The following is a 13,102-nucleotide window of genomic DNA, read 5'->3' on the forward strand; positions in this document are numbered from 1 at the left end:
CCCCCCCCCATCTGCCTTTGATTTGCGCTGCTCAGCTGATACACTCAGCCAAGTGCTTTCCCTGAAAGTGGGGGACAGAAAGGACTGTGGGAAGAAGGAAGGGAAGGAATTCACTCCCACCCTCCTCAGTCCGACCCAGCTGACCTGGATGGTACCAACCATTACTGATTCCTGTCATGCAGAGAAGAAACAATGATGTGAACATCAACATCCCAGGAAGGGGGGTTCTATTACGAGAGAGAATCAGGCACAGGAGGTGGCACTGGTTACAGAAGATAAGCTCTCAAAGCCTGGTCCCAGCCACACTCGGCCCCTGAGTCAGAGATATGCACGTCTGGAGCCTCTTGCAAATTAAGCCTCCTCCACAGCAGTGGAGCAAGGACTTGGGTTTAAAAATCTTGCTGTGCATAAGGACTTAACTTGGCAAACACAAAACCTGAACTTTAGCTCCTGTGGAGCTGAAACAATTTACTGTTTCCTTCCTTAGGACAGGCTGGCATGGTAAAGCCAGGACCAAAATAAATGGCCAACACTTGCTTGTTGCATGTGCAGTGACAGCCAGCCTGAGTGAACTCCAGCGAGGAAGCTTCCCTTCCTCCTGCTCAGCAAGGCACCCATAGTGCATCAAACGGATTAAAAGAGCGTCAAAAAAGATCAAGAAAACGTCAAAACTCAAATACGGAAGAGCAAAACCAACCAAAGTGCACCAATGAGGATTGAAAAACAGTTCAATCTTCTTCTCAGCTCAGCACCCGAATTTGGGAGTCGCAACGGAGAACCTGTCCTCCTCCTTCCTGTATCACAGCCTGATGATAGTGTTTATCAGTTACCAAGGTTACTTAATTGATCAATAATTAGACATCAAGCTCCACAGACACATGTTATTTGCAGGCTTGTTACTATTGCAAGAGAAGGGTTTAAACACGCCAGAACCACGCGGCAGCGCAGTGTTTCTCTGCATTGTTCCCCAGGGGCAGCACAATCCTCCTAAAAACTTTATCATAAAAATGCTGATCTTCAATGAAACAATATTGATAATATGAAATGTTACTTTTCAGACCTTAACAACAAAAATTTACCTAGAAATATTTAAAATTGAAAGCAGCAGACAAGTTTCCAGAGACTAATTAATTAGGCAGCCAGTTTAAACAGAAAATCTGGGGAAAAAGGAGACCCACAAGAGAGCGACTTTGAACACACACTGTTTCAGAACGCTACCACAAAGCATTACACAGCAGGATGAGGTACGCTCAGCCCTTCAAATCTTTTATTTACGACTAATCAAAGCTAGTTAAAAACATTTAACGTTTCCAGAACTGGTGCAGCTAGCTCAGACTCCTCACCTCAAGTCAGATGCTTAATGAGCCTCATCCACAAAAGGAGAGGGGTACATTTTCAGAGAGAAAACGATTTTCAAAAATGAAAATTACTTTTATTTTTCACTTTTGATACCCATAAGACTACAACAGTTCAACAAGGTAAACATAACAGTTATACAAAACATATGTAAATATTTACAGACTTAACTGTACAAAATAATTTAAAGGTTACAAAAGCTTCATGCAACCTCTGTTGACTGACACAGTCTAGGAAATCTCCCAGGAGAAGCAAAAAAAAAAAAGATCTTTGAATTTTTGTTTTTATTTATTTAATGGTTCAAAAAAAGGATGCTGCAAGGCTTCATCAAGAGTAATTCTTTTAGCTGGATCATATTCCAGCATCCTGCGAACAAGGTCAAACAGGCTTTGATGATCTTTGTCTTGGCAATGCATGAATTCCTGAAAAATAAAAAGAAAAAGGAAAAAAAAAAAGAAAAATAGAGAAGTATTTTAGAGAGATCTAAACTGCAAATCTAACAAAATAATAACAATAATAATAAAGGTCTCCTACCTTTAAAGGCTTACAGCGTCTCCTGACGTAGCGGCCTGCAGAGCTGTGTTCATCCCAGTCCAGTTGGTCGTGGTGAAAATAATGCTTTCTGCATTACCAAGAAAAGAATTTTAGGATAGTGTCAGCACATAAAGTGGGCAAAAGCTTTTCAAACACTATCAAGTGTTCCTGCACACCCCCCTGCATACGGGACATCTAACATCTCTTTTAGCCAATACTCATTCACAGAGGCCTCTTGCTTTTATATCACCATTGCCATGATATTTAGAAAACAAGCCCTTCACTATTCCAATCAACAAAGAAGCCACTGAAAACATTTTCCATTACTGATGGATAATTTCAGGTATCCCAAGGGAACAACTCAGTCTCATCTGCTAGTAACAAATAAAAGACAGCTTGTCAATCTACCAACTTTTAAAAAACCATTTCTTATAAAATCTGCAGAGTTTAAGTGGTGAGCAACTATTTAACAAAATCAGATATTCCCAAATATCTTTTAGAAGTGTACTGCAAACACATGAGACTACCAGTGCAAACAAAGTCCTGACAAATCCACACCTCAGCATCACACTAACACTGCCAAGCAAGTAGCATTTTATTTTTTAAATACTACCTGAATCTATTACAATTGCAGCTTTCTAAGCTTTTTTTTTTCCTCATTTTTCAAAATGTATTATGAATCAACTGTAATAAACTAAATACACTACCCAACCCAGAATTGCTGGAATTCTACTACAACATGAGTTGCAGGATTATCTAGATTGGCTGGCAAGAAGACAATGTATTTCAGAAAGAGAACGGACCAAAAATCTCATGTGCTGTGGGTTTTGAACACACAGGGGTTAGGGGAGAACCCTGTGCTGGCTGCTTCTCCTTGCAGTGCAAATGGGAAACTCCTGCTGCACGTAGTTATCTTTGAGGAAGAGAAGATCACTAAAGCACGTGTCTGAGGGGTACAAAGGGACAGTGGAAGAGGCCGGCAGCTGTATTAGCCTCTTTTTCCTCTCCATATAAGTCTTCTCCATTTAAGAACCATGACAACAGGTTCTTTATTCTCACAGTTTATAGAAAAATGGGTGTCTAATATTGCTCTGGTGACTATACCAAACTTAGCTTTAAAGATTTAAGACACTGTTCCAAAAAGCTGGCAACTCAGACTAAAACCAGAAAAGACAACTGTTTGTCAACTATTTAATTCACCTAAATCTGACACCATTTCTTGCAACAGACTTAATAGGTAACAAGAAGCCTGGAAGTCTCTGTTGATCTTCAAAAGCTCACAGGTAACAATGGAAACTTCAAAATTTCTCTTATAGAAATATCAGTCAACTTCTTCTCTAGTGAACTTACCTAGATTTCTTGATCATGTGAGTTGGCAGAGGCCCCAGTATTCTCTCCATCATTGCCAAGTGTTCTTTACTGTCATGTGTCTGTGTGGAAAAAACAATAAACGCACTTTTTATCACATTTTTCTGCTCTCAGCCACTTGGTAACACAACTCATCTACAAACAAGATGTTTGCCCGAGTAGTGTCACGGCATCTTTACACATTATCACCTTAAATTATTAAAAATTGATCATGCTATGCAGCTTCATATATAGCACTTTCCACAGTTAAGGTGGCCCCTGAACAACAGAGTTCATAAACCAAGTTCTGTACTGGTATGTTTTCTTTACTCTGAATTCCAGCAGTATCTTCAGACTCTAGACAGGCTTCAGCATCCAAAAAGCCAGAAGAGATCATCTTAAATAGTCTGAAGGAGATATCCAAGACATCACTTTTTCATATATGCAGGTTGTCTTCACAATCTCATCTACAGAGTCTGTGAGGTGATGCCTTTTACAGTACCAATTAAGTTAAAATGTCACTAAAACCTGTCACTAAAACCTGTCACTAAAAAAGTGAAAGTCAGTAGTCTCTAACAAAACCGTTCAGTTTAACTTTATATACATACCTGAAACACGGTAAATCCCAGGTAATACTCAATTAGAATGCAACCAATACTCCAAACATCACAAGGCTGCGACCATCCCAGTGCTGCAAAACAAGCAAAGTTCATGTTTTACTTTTTAATATATTCTCAAAACCTGTAATCCACAAAGCATACGCCCAGTTTCCATGCATTTAATTTACTGATACCCATCTTCCCCCTCCACACCTCTCCCCAAACCTTGGGGAGATAATTGGGAAAGGAACATGTTTGGATCTCTTTTTTTAGAGTATTTCTTTTACTTTTTACTCCCAAGAATTCTACCACCATCATCTGAGAGAGATGACAGAATTATTAGAACCATGAGCAACTACTCCAGTTTATGAAGTAAAGACATCTGAATGAACTGTAATTAACTGTCAGAAGGTTTAAGTCTTTACTGACCTAAAATAACCTCAGGTGCTCTATAATGTCTTGTAGACACTAATGTGCTGTGATGTTCATCATCAAAAGTTGCACTTCCAAAATCAACCACTTTGATGTCTGTGTTTTTTAAAGTCCGTTCATCTCGCTTCTGCAAGAAAATCAAAATGCTATTTGTTAGTATTCTTTAAAAGCACACTTAGGCAAAAGGTATTCATCATATCACCTCATTTATCTTTAAAATACCAGTTAACAGAAAATGCTAAAAATTAAACCTATGTAACAAAACACTCCTTCCAAATACAGAAATTGCTATTCAGATCAAGTTCTAAGAAAGAGGCGCTCGTAACCAAATGATGTAATATGAATACTCAGAACAGCTGAGTAGAGACCTTTCCCACAGTAACAGAACTCCTTTCCTCTTTTGTTAACCTTTAAGTTCACTTCAGTTAGTTGCTCTCTCTGTCTTGGTTTTTTCTGTCCATTGGTGCATACCCTCATTTATATAATTTTAGCTATAAACCATAAAATCAAGCCTTATGCATGAACCAGAGACAGTGACGTCTTTACCTGCTCTTCTGCCTCTAAGAAGTTTTTATACTTCGAAAAAAGAGCAGCAACATAAAAAGAAACTTCTATTTCTGCCAGTGCAGGAAGTGATTTGTGCAGACAAGTTCTTACCCTAACGTTGTGCCTTAGCAGTTTTTTTAGACTTAGAAGGAAGACACAGGTAAGGAATAGTCCCAGAGAGGGCCCATGCCCGTTCTAACACTGCCCAATGATCAATATCACATGTTGATGACAAACAGAAAATTAACCTTAGCTATTAAGCAAAGGATTGCAAAACTGACAGGCACTTCAGACTCCAGAGTGATCGGCTAGAAAGCAAGATCTGACGTTCCTCTCAAACACAGGGATGCTTTAAAGACAGGAATTCAAATGGCTTAAGAAATAGGAAGGAAAAAACCTGGCTGAATTCAAAGCCATTCAAAGCTCCCTATGAATGCCAGAGCTTCATTAAACAGCAAACAACTTAACTAGATGAAACAGTTGAGTTTAAATCAGAGCAAAGTTATACACTTAGCAGAAAATCAGTACACCCCAAAAAGCACCAAACAAATTTCTAGGAAACATAACTCTATCACTTGACCTTTCTACACATACTTTTTTGTTGTTGTTTGTTAAAGAAAAGTTCAGATGTAGCCCAATTCAAGTTGGGAGAAACAAAGAATAAACTTACCATTTTGGCATTGTACTTCACTATGTAATCAGACTCCACAAACAAGATATTTTCAGGCTTTAAATCTGTATGAGTTAGCTTATTGTGGTGTAAAACTACAAGGAAGAAAAGAACAGTATTACATAATTAATACACTGATTTCTTATAGTGGGAAAAAAAAAAAAAGAATACATTTTATAAGAGAATTTAGATTTACTTACAGTTTATAGACTGGCAAATTTGATAAGCCATATTTCTAATGTCATTAATATGAAATGGCAGAAAGCTGTTTTCCTTAATAAAATCATAAGTACTAAGTCCCAGTAGCTCAAATACAATGCAAACGTGGCCATGATGATCAAACCACTCCAGCATCTGGACACAGCGGCTTCAGAAAGAAAAAACAAAAGAAAAACAACAAATAAGCAAATGAAAACTCTATTTATTGAATAATTATCTTCTGCAAACCCTTAGTACGCTGACTATTCTCATTTTATACTTACAAAGTGCTGCTTGGATCCATGGTGTTTAAGTGTTCCAACACCTGTATTTCTGAACGGGCTGCTTCCCGGTATCTACCAACATTTTTCACAATTTTAACTGCTACATGCATTCCTCTCCTTTAAAAGAAAGTAAAGCACCACAAACTGAATCAATTATTGTTAAAACACCTACAAACCCCAAAGCAGGTCAATTTTAATAAAAGAAACACAGGAAGATTAAAGGTCATAGAGAATTAGGAGTTGGATTAGGGGACTCTGACTTAAGAACACTGCAATTAACCAGAGCTGTGTTTATAAAGAAATGTAATATTGATCTTTCCTTTGTCAAATACTCATAGAATATGCTACATTAACTACTTCTCAGTCTTATTCTCCCGTCTAGGGTAGAATAAACATCAAGAATCTACCTGCAAGGTGATGAAATAAATTTTAGCAAAGTTCTAATTTGAAGAAAGTACTGCAAAAATTGGTTGTTTTATCCAGCAACTTGCACAAGTTGTTCTGGCTTTTTTCCAGAGCTCATCTGGGATCAGGGGAACTGAGGAACTTCTCAAGTTTAGATTCTCAATATTTTGTAATAGTGAAAACTGATCTGCACTCAGGTCAATAACATTTTAACTGTAAGACTATTATTTAAATGGAACACACAGATACACGTAATTCATTCTACCTCATTCACTCTTGGACAATTTTTAATTGCCTCTGTAGAGCTATTTAGATTCTAATGAGTTCAGAATACTGTCTGCCCTCACAATACAATCTCAAGCCCCTGGACAGACTTAACTTGTGAAATGATAGAAGAAACAAGCCAAAGGCAGAGGAAAAATACTAGAACCACCTCACAGAACTGCAGATATAAACCACATGGTTAAAATAATTGAGTTTTACTGTTTAGAACTCCTAGCACATACAGAAGGAGTAGAAATACAGTAACTTTCTTCTCCTCCACCACACAGCAGTAACCATCCCATCAAAAAAGGATTGGATATTGAAGTACTGTGAGTTCAGAAAAACTTCAAAGGATAATTCTGATTATGGAGACTGAGGCAAGAAATTTACAGCTTGACCAATTCCAAGCAATTGCTTTCACTAAGAACCAAAACTACTTTCTCAGCATCTCACTGCATCATCTTTTAAAGTCAGTCTCCCAAATCAATTCTGTACTCTTTCCATACCCTCACATTCGCTGGTTATGGCAACAGCACTTGTAGAACCAAGTGAAAAACATAATGAAGCAAAATATAGTCCTCCCTCTTTAAGGGCAGATGACGTTGACTTAGTAGTTTACACCACGTGGTTACACAGCTTGTATAAAAAAGGTATAGTTATAGACAGCACTATCCAAGGGCATTTCACAGAGAAACAGAAGAAACCCAGAATACTGTTTCTCTTCCAATGCTATAAAACAGGCACAGATGTGCCATCACCATAAAATCCTTAAAAATTTTAAACTAGAAAATAAGCTTACAAGGTAGCTCTCAAAACCAGTGTAATTTCTTAAATATACTGCAACTCTTTATCTGAACTGTGACTTTCTTTTAAACAGAATGTCCCTGAGCTTTAACTTCTGAGCCAAGTAGTGTCTTTTGTCAGGAGATTCGCTTACAAAGATAACCAACACTTACATATCATGATCTATGCACTCCACTACTTTTCCAAAAGCTCCTTCTCCTAAAGTTGCAACAATTTCATCTAAAAAGAACAAACACAAGTTAGAACTATAAAATTACTTAAACAGGAATGAATATTATTAATGTAGTTTTTAAAATGTGCCATTACAAAAGCGTAATTACTTTAAATCTCAGCATCTGTATGCATTATTTTATTGGACAGGTGTCATGAAAACAAGTTAGCCAAAAAACTATCCCTTGTTCTAATCTCAAGACTCAAGTTCATTTACTAATTGGAACTTTTTGAACACAGTATTTAAATTCTACAGAAAAGAAGATATGCAAAAAAACAAAAAAGCACAAAAAAAACAGAACAAAAAGAGCAATGAAGATTTCTTTAGCCCCCCTCCTCTGACATACTATTCTAAACAGATTTTTTGCTGAAAAGTTTTTAAAAAGTGTTGAAAAATGTTCTATACATCTTGCTCTTAGAACGTCTCCACTTTCACAGATCAGGTGACCCTCCTCATCATCCTCTACACTCCTGGATCTTTTCCTTCGTTGACTCTTCTGGAAACGGCACCAAGATCGTCCAGCCAATCAATATATCAGAGTGAATTCAGGGCAGAATAGGCAATTCATTCAGCGGGGAGATATTCAGGCATTCAGTTACACACCAGGCCACGAACAGTTGGCAGGAGCAATTTCAAATTCAGTCCCCAGAAATTCACAGGGCACAGTTTATGTTACAGAAGAAAAACATGGCAAGGAACAGATTTTCAGATAAATACTTAAAGTGATAAGGCAACAGAAAAAAACAACACAATTTTGTCTCTCAAACAGTGGCTTAACTGAAGACAGATTAAGAATGTAACATCGCTATTTCTAACACTTTGCTAGCAAATAACAAAACACAGTATTTATTTACATATCTAAGCTTACAGTCAGGTGAAATGTCTCTATTTTTAAAACATACACTTTATATAATCTAAACATAACAAAATAGCAGCTAATTTTACTTCCCTCACATTTAGAGAGAGAAGAAATATTCTGAATTTAATTTGCATTGTATCATCTAATACGACTTGCTGTTTTCTATTGCAGAAACGTGACATAAAACACCTGGAGCTGAAGATGTATCAGTGGGCACCACGCCAATACTGACAAATTCAGAGAGCGTGCCTTCAAAGAAGGCAAGCAGAGAATTTATCCTATCTTCAGTTAGACATTAGCTGTCATTAGCCAGGCACCTGGCTTATCAAAGTTTTCTGGCATCAGGTGTAGAACTGTAGAGCTTGTTCTTATCAATCTACCAGACACGCATGTTTCATAGTTCCAATTAAGTTTACATTAAAAAGGCATGTCACTTCAATTACTTTTAGTAATAGGATGTATGGCAACTCGGTCTACCTGAAAAAACACAGTTCACTACGGTTTAACACTAAAAAGTGACAACTGTACTTTGAAACAGGATAGTTACCTGCGTTCAGTTTTGAGATAACATTTTTCAGACTAACACCAGTGACCTTAACTACCAGCCACGTACGTTCCCGTTGCATAACTAGCACTGATGATCATCTCACCCCCCACCCAACACTCTTGAACCCAAAGTCTCAAGTACAAACATATTCAAATGCTCACAAATGGACTCACCTACAACTCCTTTTTTTAATAATATAGTATTTCTTACAGTACTGAGACCATGAACTGAAGTTCTAGCACTCACTTAACGAAGTCTATTACCACTAGTTCATTAATAATAAAGTTAAAAATTACTCATACCGAATGTGATTGGTGACTGGAGCAATGATGTCTCTTATGCTTCTTTTTATGACTACTTTTCCTGCTCCGACCAGAGGATTTGCTATAGTGATGATGGTGACTCTTTTCATAGTCTCTGTGATAATGCCTGTGGTCATACACTTCACAGAAGTCATTTCTGTATTCCTCAACATATCTCCGTTCATGATGGTCTCTTTCATCTATGGCTCTATCGTCCAAATAATGACTGAAAATATATTTTAAGTGAATGTTCTCCACTTCAAAAACTCGAGGTTCCAACAAGACAAGTGACTTCAGCTGAGTTACAGAGTTACACAGTATCTGTCTTTACACCAAGAATGTTTTCTAATTGATTCCCTCCCCAAAAAGTCAGGCTTTTGATGTTACTTTATTAGGAATCTAACAACATGGTCAGTCTCAAAGACATAGCAGCCATCCACATGAACAATATATAACCTGTCCACAGTTTGCACAGTAAATAAACTCGCTCAAAAAGGAGAAACATTTCCTAAAATATAGTGAGCAACTCAATGACAATCTCCAAAGTCACAGGATAAAACACTCTCAATACAGCAACAATCCCTTTCTATGCTTTCAAAGTGTTAAAAAAGAAAAATAAGACCTAGACACTCGGAGAAGTAGTACTGTTCTTAGTGCTCTGCATTAAACATTGAAACCCCCAGAGAATATCTGGATCAAGGAACTTCTGCACAGAAGAAAAAACGTTTATAAAAGCTGCTGAGGCAAAGAGCCCCCATATTGCTGTACACCTACCCTTTCCAGCATTTTATCAGAAGGAATATGAACTCTTAAAATAATTCCATGGGATCTTCTCAAGAAGAAAAACAGATCTTTCCAGTGAAAGCAGCGTGGGAGAAAAAGCAAACCACTTTCAAATTACTAAGAGAAACTCATACTTACCATTGTATTAAATGATTAAACAAACCTACTCTTCCTTTTGTTCACATTAAAAGGCATACTTGAAATTTAATATTGAATATATTCAGTACCAACATTTAACTGACAACAGCAAAACAAACTAGTAACATTTACTTCTTCTTATTAAAGAATTTCTATTTAATGGTTCAGTTTCTGTGTTAACAAAACAAACTACCTCTTAAGCTTGTCTTAAGCGAGCCAAACCGTAAGGAACTGCCCACTTTGGGCACTCAAACTCTCATCCTGAAAATCTACTTGCTTTAGACAAGATAAGAAACATCAGTGCTACTCAATTCAGAGGCTGATACCTTTCTGAAACGTGATTTGGTTTATAGTGCTTGCTTTCTTGTCCACTGCTGTGGGACCTCTTCCTGCGTTTACGGCTGCTGCTGTGCTTTCTTTCATCCCAGCTCTTCCTGTCATCCCACTCAGGACAATGAGATTGCTTTGAATGCCGCATCTGCCACTAAAAAATAATATAAATCAACAAAAAACACAGAAAAGACAAAAGCATTACACTGGTATTTGTAGATGCAAGCCAACTACTGCAGTTTGATCAAATATGATAGGACTAGAAAGAACCATGTCCTCCAATAATCCTGTTTCTTCAGCTCCCCTCCATGTTATGTTGGTTTTGGGAAGCAGAGAGAGGTTTCTCATCCCAACACTCTAACACTGTTACGAAACACAAATCAAGATTAAATAGGCCAACTCATCTTCACTCAATAGCTTCAAACATGTCATTAAAGGCTGTTTTAAATAAACTCTCAAGTGACTAAACAGAATTATTTCCTCAGAGAGCTGTCTGTCGGAGAGAGACCTTAATCTTCAAATGTTCTCTCTGGCAAAACCTGGATTTAGTTTTTCACACTATATTGTAGATAAGTGACTACATGAAAGTCCAGCATGTTTATCAGTCTAAAAACTTCTCTCACAAATCTCCTTACAGATCACTGTTAGACACTTTTTGAAGTTTTAGCAACAACTCTGATAGATTAACACATAACTCTGTAGTACTCTGAGCCAAGCCACAATTTTTGAACCCTATGAGCATGCAAGTATGCGGATGTTTTAAAATTCAGATGATTTGCCAAAGACAAAACCCACCAGCTTCTGTTGCTGGATGTTATATGCAGGAATTCTGTGTTCAAACAGGTACATGCACAACTGAAAAAAAAAAAAAAGGGAAAGTAAAGCACAGCTGTAGAATTAAACAAAACCAACCATTATTTGTTTACTCCTCTTTGGCAGGTGTTTTTGAAAATCGGAATAAGCTTACGTATCTATTTCAGTATATTCTGGAGAATGAACTAACACAGGTCAAGAAAAAGCTTCCATAGTAAGTGGTGACAGCAAGAAAAGCAGTTTAGAAATAAAAATAGCACTAAAAAAAAAATCATGATTGTGTAAATTTACACAGAAAAACACTGGTTGCCTCTATACCAGCTGGAGGCATTAAGAAGGAAACTTTTAGAACATGTAAATGGCAAGCCTGTTCTGAAAAAGAGGTTTTCTGATACTTTCAAAATATTTGTGACAGGCTGGTAGTTAAAAAAAACTCCCCACAATAGACACCCGAAACACAAGAGGCACTTGCACCAATGTTTGTTTACAGAAATTTGTTTTTAAAATACAAATACCATGCAAACAGTGTCAAACTGCCAAAAAAAGTAAGTGACTGGTACACACTTTGAGTCAGTTGTGATCTAGGCCTCGCAAAAATCTTATTCATTTATGACACATTAATAAGAAATTAAAATACTAATGTAGTAAAAGACAAATAAAAACATCTGAAAGATCCAGATAAAATTAAAACTGATTACTGTTTCATTTACATGTCTGAATTTCTTCTCTTCTTACCCATCTCCAAAGCCATTTTCCTCTATTTTCAACCTACTTAAATTATGAAACACACTCAGGTTTCAGTTATTCTACTTTTGAGGTGAAGAGTTCCCCCAACACACTCAGTTATAGGTGAATTGAGGGGTTTACTTATTATTGCCTTTTTTTTTTCCTTCCCCAGTGGGTAGAAGGTAGACTACACTAAGGCTCTGTAGTGGACAAATATTTAAATAAAATCCCCATTAAAGTGTCCAGCAGAAGGCAGCTTGGGGGGTGGAAGGATGGACATCCAACACAGAAAACTGGAGAAAAGGTTTACTTGAAGACTAACTGCTGCTTAACTACACTCAAGTGCACACAGAATTACCGGAATTAAGAGGGAAGTTTCAAATCCCATCCCTAAAGGAGCCAAGTAAATGCAAATGAGAAGGAAATTGTTAGAATCGGTTTGTGCAAGGCCCCAAGTGGCCACAATCCATTTTACAGCGGGAGCCACCTTAAGATTTTTTTACTATTATGTGCTCCCTCTAAATTTATGCACCGAAGCACTCCACTTATGTAATACTGACAGCTGACATGAACATATGCATTCCTATATGGCATGTGCTCCTAATCCATATCAGGGATATGAAAACAGGCGGTTTTCACGCCCACATTTTGCCATGAGGTTTCTCAAACAGGAGCCACGGACCTTTGGTAAAAGATCCACACAGAAAGAGTCTCAGGAAGGCCACAAACGTCCTGCCATAAGCTGCCTACGCAGCAATTGCTAAATGTCTCTCCTCAAAAACTTGGCAGGCTGTACGAATCAAAAGAGGTCAAAGGCTTATTCCTTCGAGATGACCAAAGTCCGTCGATACGGGCCGATCTGAGCGCCTGAGGGACAGACACGCGGGAGCAGGTCCTACAGAAGACACCCACTACCCCTACCCACGGCCACCTCCATGCCAGCCTTCCTTCCTG

At 37.7% G+C, this 13,102-nt stretch overlaps 1 protein-coding gene across 1 annotated transcript; it reads right to left on the bottom strand.

Moving 5' to 3' along the window:
• Nucleotides 1-1,410: 1,410 nt before the first annotated feature.
• CLK4 (CDC like kinase 4) lies at nt 1,411-11,469 on the bottom strand. The gene is made up of 13 exons (XM_010173570.2): nt 11,405-11,469; nt 10,606-10,763; nt 9,359-9,584; nt 8,056-8,146; nt 7,592-7,658; nt 5,967-6,083; nt 5,685-5,851; nt 5,485-5,579; nt 4,266-4,395; nt 3,846-3,928; nt 3,241-3,320; nt 1,891-1,978; nt 1,411-1,778 (listed from the first exon to the last, which is right to left on the bottom strand). The coding sequence occupies exons 1-13, from the start codon at nt 11,456-11,458 to the stop codon at nt 1,641-1,643; spliced, it is 1,494 nt and encodes a 497-aa protein (XP_010171872.1). The 5' UTR covers nt 11,459-11,469; the 3' UTR covers nt 1,411-1,640.
• Between the last annotated feature and the right edge of the window lie 1,633 nt (nt 11,470-13,102).

This window comes from Antrostomus carolinensis, unplaced genomic scaffold (genome assembly GCF_000700745.2).
Source record: "Antrostomus carolinensis isolate BGI_N321 unplaced genomic scaffold, ASM70074v2 scaffold21818, whole genome shotgun sequence".
Lineage (NCBI taxonomy): Eukaryota > Metazoa > Chordata > Aves > Caprimulgiformes > Caprimulgidae > Antrostomus > Antrostomus carolinensis.